Source organism: Passer domesticus, chromosome 8 (genome assembly GCF_036417665.1).
Source record: "Passer domesticus isolate bPasDom1 chromosome 8, bPasDom1.hap1, whole genome shotgun sequence".
Classification (NCBI taxonomy): domain Eukaryota; kingdom Metazoa; phylum Chordata; class Aves; order Passeriformes; family Passeridae; genus Passer; species Passer domesticus.
The window spans coordinates 33601227-33616205 of NC_087481.1; the positions used below are offsets into that span (position 1 = coordinate 33601227).

Below are 14979 nucleotides of genomic sequence, written 5' to 3' on the forward strand. Positions count from 1 at the left end.
TTTGTGTATCATAAATGGAAATCTGAAATATATGAAACACTAAACTTATTTAGAAATCTTCATTGCCTGACTCACTTCAGAACGCCCACACATCATCATCTTAGCCTTAGAGAATCATGAATCAGATGGGGGTCAGCTTAGTGCTTTGAACAAAGCAATAGACTCATCAAAAGCAGCAATGAAAAAAAACCACAACCAGATTTAACCTTAAAGTCTTGCTGGTCCCTCAATTATGTCAGCTATTAAACCAGAACCCCTTTTTTTTTTTTTAATGTCTAAGAATACTGAATATAAAGATCATTGCTAATACCCATGAAAATAAGACATCTTACCTGTGAATTTGATAACAAAGATTCAGCTGCATTGCAAATGCTATACAAAGCAAAAGTCTCAGAGATGCTAGCAACTCCAGCAGATAAGACAGCAAATTTTGAATCTGCACTTGTCCCACTTCAGGAAAATTGCCTAAAATTATACACTCTCAATTATTTTTGAGTGGAAAAAAAAGTAATTTTTGTTTGCAAAAAAAAAAAAGGCAAGAAACAAATGCTCCACCAGTTTATAAAGTAAAACAATGACTAAAAAGATATGAGTTCAAGTCATTCTTGCAAATCAGGTAAACCAAAAGCTTGAACATCAGTCAGCTACCTACCCCACCATTGTTGTATTTTCCAGTTAATTTTGGAGTTCTTCTCACCCTATCTTGGTTTCAGTACTCTCACTTGACTTGCTATTTTGCAGCAAGTATATTTTGGCCAAAATAGTCCTGAAAAAACTTGGGTGATATGAGTCCCACATTAGTAAAAAGAAAACAAGAAAATTGCATGCTAATAGTAGGAAAGATGCAAAAATCTTGTTTTAACAGGCACTCAGTTTCACCATGTCAGTAGGCTTTGCTTTTTGGGATGGACACTGGCAAGATTAATTTCCCAAGCAGTTGCTCATAGCCTTGTTCTACACGAAATGAGAGATCAGGGAATTACCATGGAACCACTGAGCAATCCTGTTGGTGCTCCTCTCAAAGCCAGCCCTCCGAGGGATCTGCTCCTCCTTGAACCAGCGAATGATGACGTCTCGGGAGAAGGGCCGAGAAGGGCGCTCCCAGACGTTGCTGCACCAAAGACAGAGCATCAGCAGTGTGAGAACAAGGGACAGCATAAATAATAGTCTCTTTTTACATATTTACAAAATATACAGCTGCAAAATGGTCAGCATAACTTCTGCTCAGTACAACTCACTGAACAACTTTTTAAAATTTGTTAAATTTACTTTGTGTTTTTATGGAAAGCACAGTGGTGTGATTTTTATATTTGCAACAGCACCTTGAACATTTTCTTACAGAACATAAACTAAAAAAACAATTTACCACAATGGACATTTCAGTCAACTTGCCTTTTCCACCTCATTTTTATTCCAATGTAAATATTGACAAGCAATTCTTTTTCTTCGGTATATTCCTTCTTACTGGCAAAAAACTCTAAATCAGTATCAGCTATAATACTCTGTGTCTCCAAACAGGAACCACTAAGAAAATAAGGGGAATGTTTAACTTAATGTTTCCTTTGCATTCTCTACTTGACAGTCTGCCTTACTCTTTCTACTGCTTTCAATGTGTTTTAGCTAGTAGTAATCATCCTCCAGTTTGAACTCTTCTCCTCTCCTGCAATTAATTGTGCTCCCTAAATAGTTAAATGAAAGATTAATAAATACCAAAGATACTTGGTTTTGCCTGGAAAAAAAAGCCACAAAAAACCAAAAGCCTCTAAAACTTAGGACTGCTCTCTTAAAAAAAAAAAATCTGTTAAGCAGCAGGCAGTTTTAAGCTTGAGGCTTAAGACTTGCCTAAGAATTTGTCCATTTGACTTCAGCCTCACATACTGATCTCCTACTGTCTTCTCAAGGAGTCATCTCTGTGTGAATTCTAAGAAATTAGCCTGAAGAAAAATGACATTCAGTTTGCATTAACTGTGTTTTTCTTTTCCTTTAAACATTCTTTTTTTCTGGTCATAAGGAAATAGCAAGACTGCGGACTCCCAAAACCTGAAGAACAGCTTGTTGAAATGGTAGGGATTGGAGAGGGAGCAATCCAAGAGAAAACTGTTTCAAAACCACTCCAGCACAAACCAACCTGGATGCTGCAGGAGACAGCAAAGGACTCGCACTGTTGTTGTTCAGTTTGACCTCCTGATCATTGTTCAGGTTTGTCCCCTGGAACAAATGGCTCAGGCCAGCCACTCTTCCCTTCTGGATGGCCCGCAGGGACTGCCGTCGGTACTCGTCCCGCGCCCTGCGCGCTTTGTGGCTCCTCTCTTCGTCAGCAGCCTTGGAGCGGCGCACTGGGTGAATGAATGGGAGGAGAGATTGAGAAATACCAACAGCCATTCAGCCCTCTGCTTACAGCAGCTTAGTGCCCTTATTCCTACATGAGCTGATTTTAAGAGTGTATAAATTGTGACACATTACTGAAGGCAGATAACTGGATTATTTCCCTGATGCTTCAAACACAGGTGCACCTCTAGAAGTCTCAAATTAACAATGATATGACCACTACTGGCAATAACTGAGCCTCTACATATTGTGATTAAATTTGACACTTCTTTTGGCTGTAATAAGAGAAATTCTGCTTGGGGACATCTTTTCCCCTGGAAGTGCACCAAGTTCTGTATTTCAAGAAAGGATGTTAATTACTGCTTTAAATTAAGTCTGTGTCTAACAGTGTTCATAGCCACTATGAACATAACTAGAATTGAAGAGTCAACTCCCAAAATTTACCATTATAAAAACTGACATGTAGTTTGTACTTTGTCAGTGCTGTTTGCTTTCTGAAAGGCATATGCTATCTTTGTCATAGCACTTATAGTCACAGACATTTCCAACATGAAATTCGCAGTCTAAAAATGGTTTCAGTAACAATGGATAAATTAACAGCCATTGGAAAGGTCATGTTGATGCTATGGATGGGGCTGCCTCACACTTCAGTCTCTGAAATTGTATATGGAGAACCAGAACTTGTGCTTGAAGATTTAATGCACGCCTAACCATGGCACTGATCATGGAGTTTCCCATTTCTGTAACCTGAAATGAGACCGCTGTTCTGGCCACTGTGGCTCAGGCATTTTTCACTAAATCTTCTTCATTTGAAAGTTAATGTTCCAACAATCCTGTCTTTGACATGGCATTATTTAAATGCACCAAGAATTCTACTGCAAATATTCACCATCTCTCAGCTCTTTTCCGGTGCCTTAAGCCCCATTTGGATGATGTTTTTGAGTCACAAATAACTGCAGGCAGGCAAATTATTCCAGTGCAAAACAAACCTTTAACATGCAGTGAAGCAAATATTAAAGAAGCTAGCTACGGCCTCCAGCAGCAATTATGAATCCTACCATGACTATTCTGGCTTAGATCATATCCAGTTCATAAAGTGAGCACTCCATTTCCTACTCCCCTGTGACTGTACCTGTGACTAAGAATGCATGATATAATACCAGTCAGCTTCTTTTCATTAGTCTGCTTGTATCCTTCTGGTTTATACTCCCAGTTTAAAGCAAGCAGAAGTATAACTGGATTTAACTCCCAAATTCTAAGAAGGTTTAATGGAATCAAGAAATAAAAGCACTCAAAGCCAAATTAAATTAAATAAAACCTTGTGGGCAAATAAGGGAAAGGGAAAAGACCTTTAAGGTTGGAATTATATAATATTATCATAAGCAGAAAGATATGCAGGACTAAAAGCTCATCAAGATAGCATAATAAACAAGTCATAGATGCTTCACGTGTATGCAACTGGCAGGATTTCAGTTTCACTTAACTATATACCCTGCAGTTTTGGCTAAACACAGTAAAAAACAAACGCACAGCACAGGAAATACAAGTAAGAGACTTCACTATTTATCTTAGAGGTCATTATTTCTAAGGGTAGATAACGTCATTTACCTATAGTGCTTTAATGGCTCCAGTATTTCTGTGATTTATCCCTTATAAAGCCACTCAGTAATGGTCACTTTAAAGATGAACTTAGTGCTTGCAGCACAAGGCAAGACTGCAAGGAAGATGAGCGTGGTGCAACTTTGCAAGACATCTAGAAACCCTCAATAGTTTGTCACCATCACAATATTCAGATTGAGGGCAAATTGCCTGGAGCTTTCTGGGACTCTTTTCTACTGATGTACAGGCTGTCTGGCAATGAGAAAGGCATCTTCATGCCTCTCTTTCCTCAATAATAGACACTCTTTTCAATAGTCATTCCTACTGTATTTTTGCAGCCAACAAATCCATCAGATGTCAGTGACCCAGACTACATTTTCCCAAATTATCAAACTTTAGTACTTCTTATCACAAACATGTAACATGAGGTAGCATAGGTAAATATCAATAGCAACTATTAAATATTGATTGCAACTGTTAAATATCAATATTCAGAAAACCTTTTGAAAGTATGTCATGCAGCCCTCTCTATGCAGACATATACATGTATGTATGTGTGTTTAAATTTATGTACATACCCATACATGTGTGTATGTGTCTGTGTACACATAAGGGTAGGGAAAGCTGCACATAGATATTGAGATTTTATATACAAAATTATCTCTTTCACTTTATGAAGAATTTTTATTGAAATTTCCCAGTGGAGGTATCTGAATTGCATTACTAACCATAGGGATGCATAGGATCTCTTAATCCATTTTTCTCATTACTGGACTCCTGATTTTCTCCCTATTTCCTTCCTTACAGTTACTCCCAAAAATATCCTTATCTTTCCTGTACATTTAGAAATTATCTAATACAGCTTCAACAGTGGACCTGTGTTGCTAGGTTATCCTGAAGTTCTTTTAATCTCTGATTGGTCAAGGAGCTTTTTGAGCAAATAATCAAAGTCACTGGCATCAATAACTATGTTTGGTGACTAGAAATACTATTGGATATAAAGCCATCACAATCAGGAATCTACAGAAAACTTTTTCACTACACCCCAGACAAAATGATATATACCACATCAACCATCCGCCCATACTGACACTTCCCACAAATTTATCTATCTTGAGAAAGTCACTTAGAGTCTGAAGATAAATCTGTGTGTATTTTTGTAGGTTTTTCTTACAATAGAATTTCTTTACTATTCATATTTTTCTTTATGGCTTAGAACCATCTCACTAGGAGGGAGAACTTTATGTCTGGATCAAGTCTAGCACAAATATTTTAAGATAGAAGAAGCCAAAATTCTGCGTTACTTGTATTTTAAGACATGTCATAACCTTTCCAGTAACAAGAAAGCAAAAGTAGTCAGGACTTTAGTACTGACTTAAGTAGAAACAGATTTATTTTCTTAGCTGGCTGTCCTTTTACAGTAAATTTATTTCTAGCATGACCCCTGTGAAAAACACTAGTAGTGTAGTCAGTCAGTATTCTCAGTGGAGAGATTAGGTGCCTGGAAAAAAAATCATAAAAGCTCTGAATCACCATAACAGATCCATATGCCTAGCATAAAGAATTACTACAAATAATAATTTACATACTCTTACACCTTTCTTTTATTTCATGGAATAATGTAAGGACTGACAAGGTGGGGAAATTAGGAATCATAAGAGCAGCTCCAAGACCAGTTTTCTCTTCTGGTGTTTGTTGGTGGTACCAACAACAGGTACATCCTCCAGTGCTCATGAAATGAAGAAATTTCTGCCCTCCTGGAACTGGAGCTTGTGTAGAAATGCCTGAGCTGCCCAGAGAGGTATGTTCCACTGTGACTGCAGCCTCAGCACAGCAGGCCAAAAATGGGTGCCCAAGCCCTCCTGGAAAACTGGTAAATATATCCAAGACTGGTCCATGCTGCCATTATTGTCTGGTTGTTATTACTAGAAATGAATAGTTCACAGCCAGCTCAGACACTTCTCTGTGACATCCTCATAACAACGAAGAGCACACCACACAGCTGGGTAAGCAGGGGCTCTTTGGGTCCTAGAGGGGTTGGCTTGGGATCATCTTGTTTTCCATGAACAGTTTATGAGAATCTATTCTTTCTCTATGCTAACCTAAGGTGCCTTTTTGTCTTCTATATTTTCTTAGGATTGGGAAATCCCTATTAGCAGTCCTGGCAAAGTTCTAATACCAAATATTTTGATATAGATGAGGATAAATTCATACTGCACTGCAGCTGAACTTGATAGAATAATTTGTTAAAGACTAAGACCTCTCCATTTTCTATCATCTATTTTCTAAATAAATCTGTTTTTGATTTACAGTCATATATGTGAAAGCTGAAAAAAAACCAAACATATGCTATGAATATCCATTGTTAATTTTAACATTTTTTTTGTTTGAGCTTTCCCGTTGTTAAAAATTCTTGGAAGCTTGTTTATTCAAAATGACTAACTAATACATAAAATTCAATCTTCAGATTTTCTGAGAGCACATACAAATCACTCAATGTTTTTTGCCTTTGCTAAGTGGAAAATATAACTTCCCACAAATACTCCGCAATATGACTTCAGTTCAGCAATCTTATCTGAAAGCACATGAATAATCTCATTCAACAATGCACTGTGAGACCTATTGCAGTTCAGAGGGCACATATATGTAAGATTAAGCACTTGCTTAGTTAATGCATAGATAAACTGGGGACCACTCACTTGAAAATTCAGAATTTTATCAATGCTCCTGCCAGTAAACTCACTTGAATTTTTGAAGAATATAAATATCCAATGAATTCCTTTAAAAGTCAGGCAAAAATAAATTCATAAAAACATTGATAGAAGAACATAAAAATACAACAATATAAAAGAAGTTATAATGAGTCAGGCTGGTATCCTTCTTCCAAGAGACCAAAATTAGGTGCTCAGGGAAAGGCAAAAGAATAGATCAACTCACTCATCTCTGTCTTAGTTTTTACTGGAATAAGTTTTTTCTGGAAAAAGCTGGTTAGATGGTATCTGAGCACTTCCCTACCTGATGCAGTTTGCAGGGCTTTGTAAGGGTATTAACAGAATGCCTTTTACAATATTCAATCAGATGAATACTTGTGCTACAAATTTTCCTATCATGTTTCACAGATCCTTTTTTTCCTTTCTCAAAGAGAGGTCACACTTAAATAAACTAGAAACCTAAAAATGGGAGAGCACACAGAAATGTTCAAAACTAATGAAAATATGTACCCTCTGGTATCCAAGTTTAGTTTTGTTTTTCAGTTTCAAAAATAAGAGTTGTGAACAGTAGATTTTCTGAATAAGTCTTCCACTATTCCTCTTTTCACGTGCCAACCAGTATCCCTGCTTGACTTTCTAACTTAAAAGTGCTCTCTAAAATACCTCAACATATACCTTTTATATGAAATCAAACTGTGTAATTGCTCTTCAACATAATTTTTCCCTTTTAGCACCGATTCCCCTAATTAGTCTACACTTGTTATTTACTATACTAAAAGCCCTAAAATAATGTATTTCAGTTAGCACAGTAGTTCTATGGGCCATTATTGTTCTTTGGCAAACAGCAGAAGCAAACTGAACTGAACAACAGAAACTAATATTAGCACCACTTTGCTTATTGCCTTGGCAATAAACAGCTGAGGGATAATGTGATGAGGAGAGATGAATCCCCATCATATTCTGAATTCCATCTACTAAACAAATTAGTCGTGTCATCAATATCATTGCTACATTCCTGTCCCCAATACCTGCTCCAGCACTACTGTTCCCCTGCAGCACTGAGCCCCAGCTCTGTGGAACAGGGCAGGGCTCCCTTCAAGGAGCTAAGACTCAAAAGAAGCCTGGCCTCATTCCTTATAGACAGTATGGTCTTCACTGCAGGTTGGTAGTGGTAAAAAATGTAAATATTACATCTGCTTGTAATTCTCTTATGCATCCATGCATTTATTTATTACTTAGAAAAGGTGACTCATGGACAGCTTTGCCTAACTTCACTAAAATTCCTCTCAGTGCCCCACAGGAATACTTGCAGACAAAATGGAAGGATAACATTAAAAAGAAAAATGTATTTGGAACTGAAATAACAAATGAAAAATCTGGTGAAGCTGAGGTACTAATTAATTTCATAGCAATTTCAGATGCTCCCACTTCCAAATATTTGTTACTATCTGCTGCACATTTTGGCTCCTGCAGTAAAGTAAAGGAAATGCAAGATGTTAATACACCTGAAGAAACTCAGTGCAAAGTTTGATAGCACAGTCTAAACCAGCCAGCAACTGGTCTCAGCTGAGGCACTAGACACTGCATCTTCCTATCTTCACCCATTTGCTAATGGAGCACAGTTCTGAGCCCTCAAACCAACAGGGACAAATTGAGACACTGAGATAAGCATAAGAGGATAAACAAGGATATGGAACACTCCAGTCATTAGTCTGCAGTTAGTTTAATGCTAAATCAATTACTGCTAACAGCATAACTCCTGCAGCACAGAATTTATAGCAGGCTGCACACCCAGCAGCAGGAGAGAAGGTGCTGAGCTTTTGCTCTGCCTGGACAGCACCACTGCTGGTGACCAGGCTCAGCAACTCTGAGTCACCTGAGTTGCTCTCAGTCACCCTATGGCTCAGGGGACAGGCCTGCAGGTACTGAGGCACACAGACTGGAGGTGACAGAACTCCTCCAGAGCATAGAGAATACCCCTGAGCTTTCACAAGAAAAAGTACTAGTGGCAGACTATCCCCACCAGCATGTGATGCAGTCACAAGCATTTTAACAGACCCAAAATGCCATTACACAACTCCTGGTCAAAACTTTCCATAGCTTATTCCTTTTTCTTCCTCCCTTCTGCCATAATTATTCTACTGCATTTTTGATGTCTATCCCTGCAACAGCATTCCTCAAAAAAAACAGAGATGACAATTTAAAACATCAGTTACTTCATTAATGCAATAGTAAGAAAATGATGCTTGGTTTTAGTAATATTTTGTTTTATTTCAATGTAAAGGTAACCCAAATTATTTTTTTAGCATTATGATTGAAATGTATTTTCTTTCCTTATATAGTATCAAAGAAATCCTAAAGTACATAATACCATCCTCTATGCTGTGTTGCCAGCTGATGCTGATTTTCTGCAGAACTAAAGGGCTACTTTTTCCTCAACTCACTTTACTCTCACATACCCAAAATACACAGTTAGTTTTCCTTTCCATATAAACGTGTACACCTGGATTTAGATAATTCTCCAGAAAATAATTACTTTATCTTTATTGACAGTGTAATGTGCAGAGGTTTTATTGATCAAAATTAACATACTCTGTTATGAGCTTGGATAATGCCACCGGTGTATCATATAGATTTAATTCATCTTGTACAGAATGATTCATTATCAGATCAATTCCAGGTAATAACACTACAGTAATTAGTCCTCAAGAATTAATGAAGTGATGACTAAAGCCATAAAATAAACTAACTGTATATTTTGAAATTTATTCATAATGTGGACCATTACTTATCTACAGTACTAATGTATACATCTATATAATAATATAGTTGTTCTGTTCCTTACACACTTTTTAAAATCACTCAAAAAATAGATATTAATCACAATTATGATATTCATAAAGAATTTCAGGCTATGTAAAAAGGAGCAGTACTTCCATAGAGTGAGGTCATCATCAGGTGTTGTTTTTAGAGCAACAATCTAAGTATGATTTACTGTAATCTTTTGGAATGAAGTGAGTTTCAGCCTTGATATCATAGCTTCACCCCACTACCATATGGAAGCAATTAAAACACTGATGAAGACAGATTTTACCTCTTCAAAGATAGCTGAGGACAAGCTGTCAAAATAACTGTGCCCTGAGTTATTATTACTAAGCCAAAACTGTTAATTAAGTACATATGACAGAATTTAATGATCTCAGTCATTGTACACAAAAACTTTTCTATAAGGCATTGACACAGATTCAGGAAGAAATCCAAAACTTCTGTTTGTAATTTTAAACTGGCAATTTCCACCAAAATAACACCATACTTTTTATTGCTCTAGGTAGAAGAGATTTTTTTGGCCACACCTTGTCCATTCTGCAAGTGTCCTCTTATCTGCTTTCAGAAACACATGAGTGCTGTGAAGATGGTTTTACTCACACTGCTCTTCCCACTCCTGGTCATCGTCGCTGTGCTGACTGTGCTGCTGAGCTTGCTTGAGGCTCAGGTACAGCTCCTTTGCCCGGATTTCTTCCTGCTGCCTGATTAGCTCCTCACCTTTCTGTCTTTCCTCTTCTTCTCTTTTCTAGGGAAAATGAAGTAAGCCAGAAGTGACTAACGAGGAAGAATGTGCCAAAAGTTGAGACACTGCTTCAGTTTCTTCCTATCACAGAGAAGCTGCGTTACCCTGAACAAATCACCATCTCTTCTGACTTTGAGCTTCTCACCTCTCACAACTGGCATCACTGAATTTTCCCACCTCCTAGGAATTCCTGAGGAGGGTACATTTTGAGACCACAGGTATCAAAGGAATGAGGAGCATGTAAGCATCTGAGATCTGAAAACTATACAGAAAACATTTTATCCCGTGGCACCAAAACCTGTGCTATTCTCCATCCTGTAAGCAAAGCTTGGTTTTAAGTCCGTGTGTGCCCCCATTGAAGATACAGCTGCCTTCCAGCACTACACACATCATCCACAGAACCTTAGAATTCAGGAACTGATTAATTGCTGTTCTTGGTTTAGCAACTGTCCCAGTGTGTCATCACAACCAGCACAGGGAATCATATTTTCCAAAAATTAAGATCACTTCGTTCTGGAGGAAAAGGCAGATCCTTCAGCACAAAACAGTCACTTTGTAAAATGTAGCTAAGAGCAGCAAGACAAAAAAGGTCCCTTCCAAGAAAGCCTTAAAAGAGATTGAAATCTGAGAAAGATTGCTTCTTCAGGTGGCCTCCCTCACATTATCAATAACATAGGAGCTCAATTAATTCAGAATTAGGAATCTGTATCTGTTTTTCCAATATCCCTTAGGTAGTGAAGTAGATTTAAATAATATAGTTTGATTGAAGCCCACAAAAAACTGAAAACTGAGCTTCATTAAGTGTTATTCATATTCCTGAAATAACTTGAATTACAATTAAAACAGTTTTTATTTAATTTTATAATGGAACCAGCACTATACCCTTATGGATAACAAACATACAGATAAGAATGTTTTTATAAATCCCTGAGTAAAATCACCCTGAATTGCTATCCTAGTTACCTGACCTAAACTATAAGTACAGGAAACCCAAGTAGACCGATGCAAAATGTTAATCCTATGAAATTTCTAGAGTGAAGGTTAAGAGTCCAGCTCTTAATGTTTGTGGTTCTGTGAACAGTACATTAGACTGCTCTTGCAATTTCTAAGAAATAAAAGCTTAGTATTGTTCTTCAGTCAATTCTAACAGTACTATCTTGCATTATTTCTAGCATCATCTTTCCATTGTTATTTCCTGGCTCCTAAAACATGAGCTGAGTGGACAGTTCACTATTTTTGAAAAGTCAATGTTTTTAGACAATGCTAATTTCAAAGCCAAACAGCTTCCGCAGAAAAAATAATTATCTTTTTTAATATCTCTGTAGAATTAGGGATTGCACATTTTAGCTGTGAGTAAATAGTCCTAGTCTCTTCTGAAAAAAATATGAGATCAAGTGTTCTTTATTCTTATGAGGAGAATATTTATTCGCTTATCTTCACTACCAAAAAATTCAATACATTCAGTCTATCCTTCAGGAAGATGGACAGACACACAAGCAATCCTGGGTTATCAGAATATTTTCTATTCAACATCTTAAACCACAAGGCAAACTTAAAATAGAGGAGGGGAAAAAAAAAAAAAAATCAATCTCAATGCAGTTTCCCTGAATCACACAAGAGTTTTGTTGTAAGTTTGGGCTTGTTTTTTAATGTAGCTGTTGTTGAAACATTTCTAGTAAAAAGATGAAAAGGTCAAAGAAAAGCTAACAAAAAGCAACCCTACACACACCAAAAAGTAGAATTCAGGTAGAGTTTGCGTTCTTAATGGAAGGCAACAATGCCAACTAAGAAAATCCTACCTTTTTAACCGAAAAGGAGATTTAAGTCAAAGAAGAGATAACAAAAGCTTAACACAGGCACTTGATTCTGAATTCACCAAAACTTTTTCACATAATTTTCCGTTTTACAGAAAGAGGAGATTTAACTTATATTTATTAAATTAGTGCATAGATGTGCAGATATATTGCCCAACCCCCTCAAGATGTGTGTGAGAAGAAACAATCATTGCTGGTATGACACAGGAACAGTCATCTTTTTGTCAAGTACAACTAAACAGTGTGTGTTTCTATTTAAAATGAACAACAATTGAACTTTTCACATTTACTCCACTGGAAGAATACAGTAAGCAGTTTGTCTGCTTCTCCCCAGGAATCCAACCCTGTACATCAGAGCTGGGAGTGAAGAGCTGTAATACCTACAAACACCATCTTCTGCCTGACAAATGAGAGAGATTGTACTCTGTGCCTTACCCTTTTAGCTCTGCCAAAATAATTAGAAAGTGACAATTCAGTTCAGAGTTGCAAATTGTTGAGAAATACCAAGCTGCTGAAACAAATCACACTGGCAATTCCACAGCCAGCAGTAATCCTCTCCAGCCTTTACTCCACTGGACAATTTGAACATGCTAAATGATCTTATATATCTTCTGACAGTTGAGAATTTACCACAGACTTGTTTCTGTCTATGTGTATCTCACCATGTTTGACAACTTTACATAATATTAGCCATGGTTAAGTTTTAATGTTTTAGTCCAAGGCAGATGAAAGATGAGGTCATCATTTAGTTTTGCTGCAGAAAGATTTAAAAAATACACTGAGGAAAAGAGAAAATCAAGCAGTGGGGTTTTTTTACAGAGGAAAAGCTCTTGGGTCTTTCTGGGGAGTCTTACAGCTTGCAGGGCAGCTGAGTGACCACCCTCCTCCTGCTCAGGGCAAAACCCACAAGGTGTGCTTGTTACAATAGCCCTCTCTGACACAAATGCTACCTGGGATTCTGTCAGTGCTTCAGGCTGGCAGGAAGTGTCTTTGGCAGCCCTGAAAGCTGCAGCCAGATGCTCTACAGCTGCAGCGAACGTCCTGAGCCCACTCAGCAACCACCTGGGCCAGACAAGACAGTCAGGCCCCCTAAACACAGCTGAGAGCCCTTAGGGACTGCCTGCTCTAAGGAAGGAAATCTGGAAACCCCAGGGTCACCGGCTGCAGAACAGGCTGCTTTCAGCAAGGCTGACACAGCCAGCTGAGTTCAGAGATCAGACATCTCTCCAGACCCACCTGACAGGTGCCAACAGAGCTCTGAGTGGAGGCAGAAATACATGCAACTCCTTCCCAGACTTTTTCTGAGAAAATTCTCTCACTTGCATCAGAAAAGAAAGTGTTTGCAGAGGCATTATTTTTTCCTGTATTACCAGCATCTCGAAAGGAGCACAGGCTTTGCATCACTTCACTGTGCATGCATTTGCACAAAGACAAACATATGAACGGCATTCATGCTTTATGCAGAAGCTACAAGATTTCTGCCATGGGTGTATCCCAGGACATGCTATTCACATGTCTCATACAAGGAGGTACCAACTTACTCTGATCACAAAGACCCCATGCTCCATAAGCTGGAAGGCAAAGCTAAGGACTGTTCCTGGTTGGGAGAGATCTGACATTTACTGCACATGCTGGAATAGACTTTGCTCGAATACTTGGCCGTAGATCCAACGACCATCTACTTGAAGTTTCTCTCTGGACCTTCGAGATTCTACACAGCTTGAATTCTTAACATGTAAGCTACCTATGGAAAACACCTGAGCTTTGCTAGTTTTTACCAGCAATCCAGATTTAAGATAGTGGCTTCAGAAGTGCAATCATTACTGATGTCTGAGGAAGATATTTATCTTGAAAATTAATATCAGTTAAAAGTAGGATAGAGAAAACCTGAAGAGCCAGTTCCCAACCAGAACTAACAACTTCCTCATTTACAATATTGTTCAGGAGAAAACAGCATCGGGAAAAAAAGAATTACTGAATTATGGTGACCCAAAAGGAAGCAAAATGAAGTATTACTGAATTATTGTAATTGCCATTGAAATAAGTCCCAGCTAAGGCACTTTGAGAATGAATTGGGCACTGAACCCCAGCAAGAAGCTGTTGTCATATTCCTAGATTATAAATCAGCTGTCTTTAGGAAAGAGTTCCATGTTTTCTTGGCACAGCAAAGCACAGAGCTGAACTTACAGCTTATTTGCACTTGGAGATAGCAGTCCCACTCTAGTGCTTGACGTTTACTTGGAGACAGAGTTTTTTTTCAGATCAAGACAGAATGCTCACTGGTCTATCATAAGAAACCCACAGTATGGCAATGGTGACAGTTCACTGTATTCCTAAACTTTACATCTGGCAGCAATTTCCTGAAGAATCAGGTCCACAGCACTTGGGGCCACAGTGAAGCATTCGGGCATGTGTTGAAAGCTTATCCAGGCTCAACAGAAAGTGTATTCTTTCTACTGAGCATAAGGTTAATTAGATATTTCCTGAACAGAAGCACTAATTGTTCTGTTCTCTGAACCTATCTGCTTTGATGAGACACATTTCATCTCCCAGGAAATTTTTAAGAAGCAATCTAGCTCTGCTGTCAACTGTGCTTATATTATTAAATTTGGCAGGTATCTGATGTTGTCATAAGGACAGTACTATTAATATTCTCTTGCTTTATGTAGACCACATAAAGACTGAACTGAGAGATCTCTTTTATTTCTAAATGTAGCTGAAGGGTACCCACCCCTGGCTGGATGACACTCACTTCTTCAATTTGCCTTAGCTCTGCACATTGTTCAGACTCTTAATAACAGCTACTGATAACTGTAGAAAATTATGCCCATGAGTTCATAGCCTTTGTGAATTAGCAAAAAGATTAATGATAGTAATTGGCTCTCTTATTTGTCCTTTGCAATAGGTGCATAAAATAATTTCTGTCCTTAAACTGCAAAAATAGAGTAGTCAACATTTA

At 37.9% G+C, this 14979-nt stretch overlaps 1 protein-coding gene across 6 annotated transcripts in view; it reads right to left on the bottom strand.

Moving 5' to 3' along the window:
* Positions 1–14979, bottom strand: part of SH2D4B (SH2 domain containing 4B) — a 68136-nt gene that overhangs the window by 27392 nt on the left and 25765 nt on the right. For all 6 annotated transcript variants that reach the window (XM_064430264.1, XM_064430262.1, XM_064430260.1 and 3 more), the window contains 3 exons: positions 10065–10209; positions 2129–2336; positions 984–1111 (listed from right to left, as the gene is read on the bottom strand). In XM_064430264.1, the coding sequence (XP_064286334.1) occupies positions 984–1111; positions 2129–2336; positions 10065–10209 (481 nt within the window). The remainder of the gene's footprint in view (positions 1–983; positions 1112–2128; positions 2337–10064; positions 10210–14979) is intronic.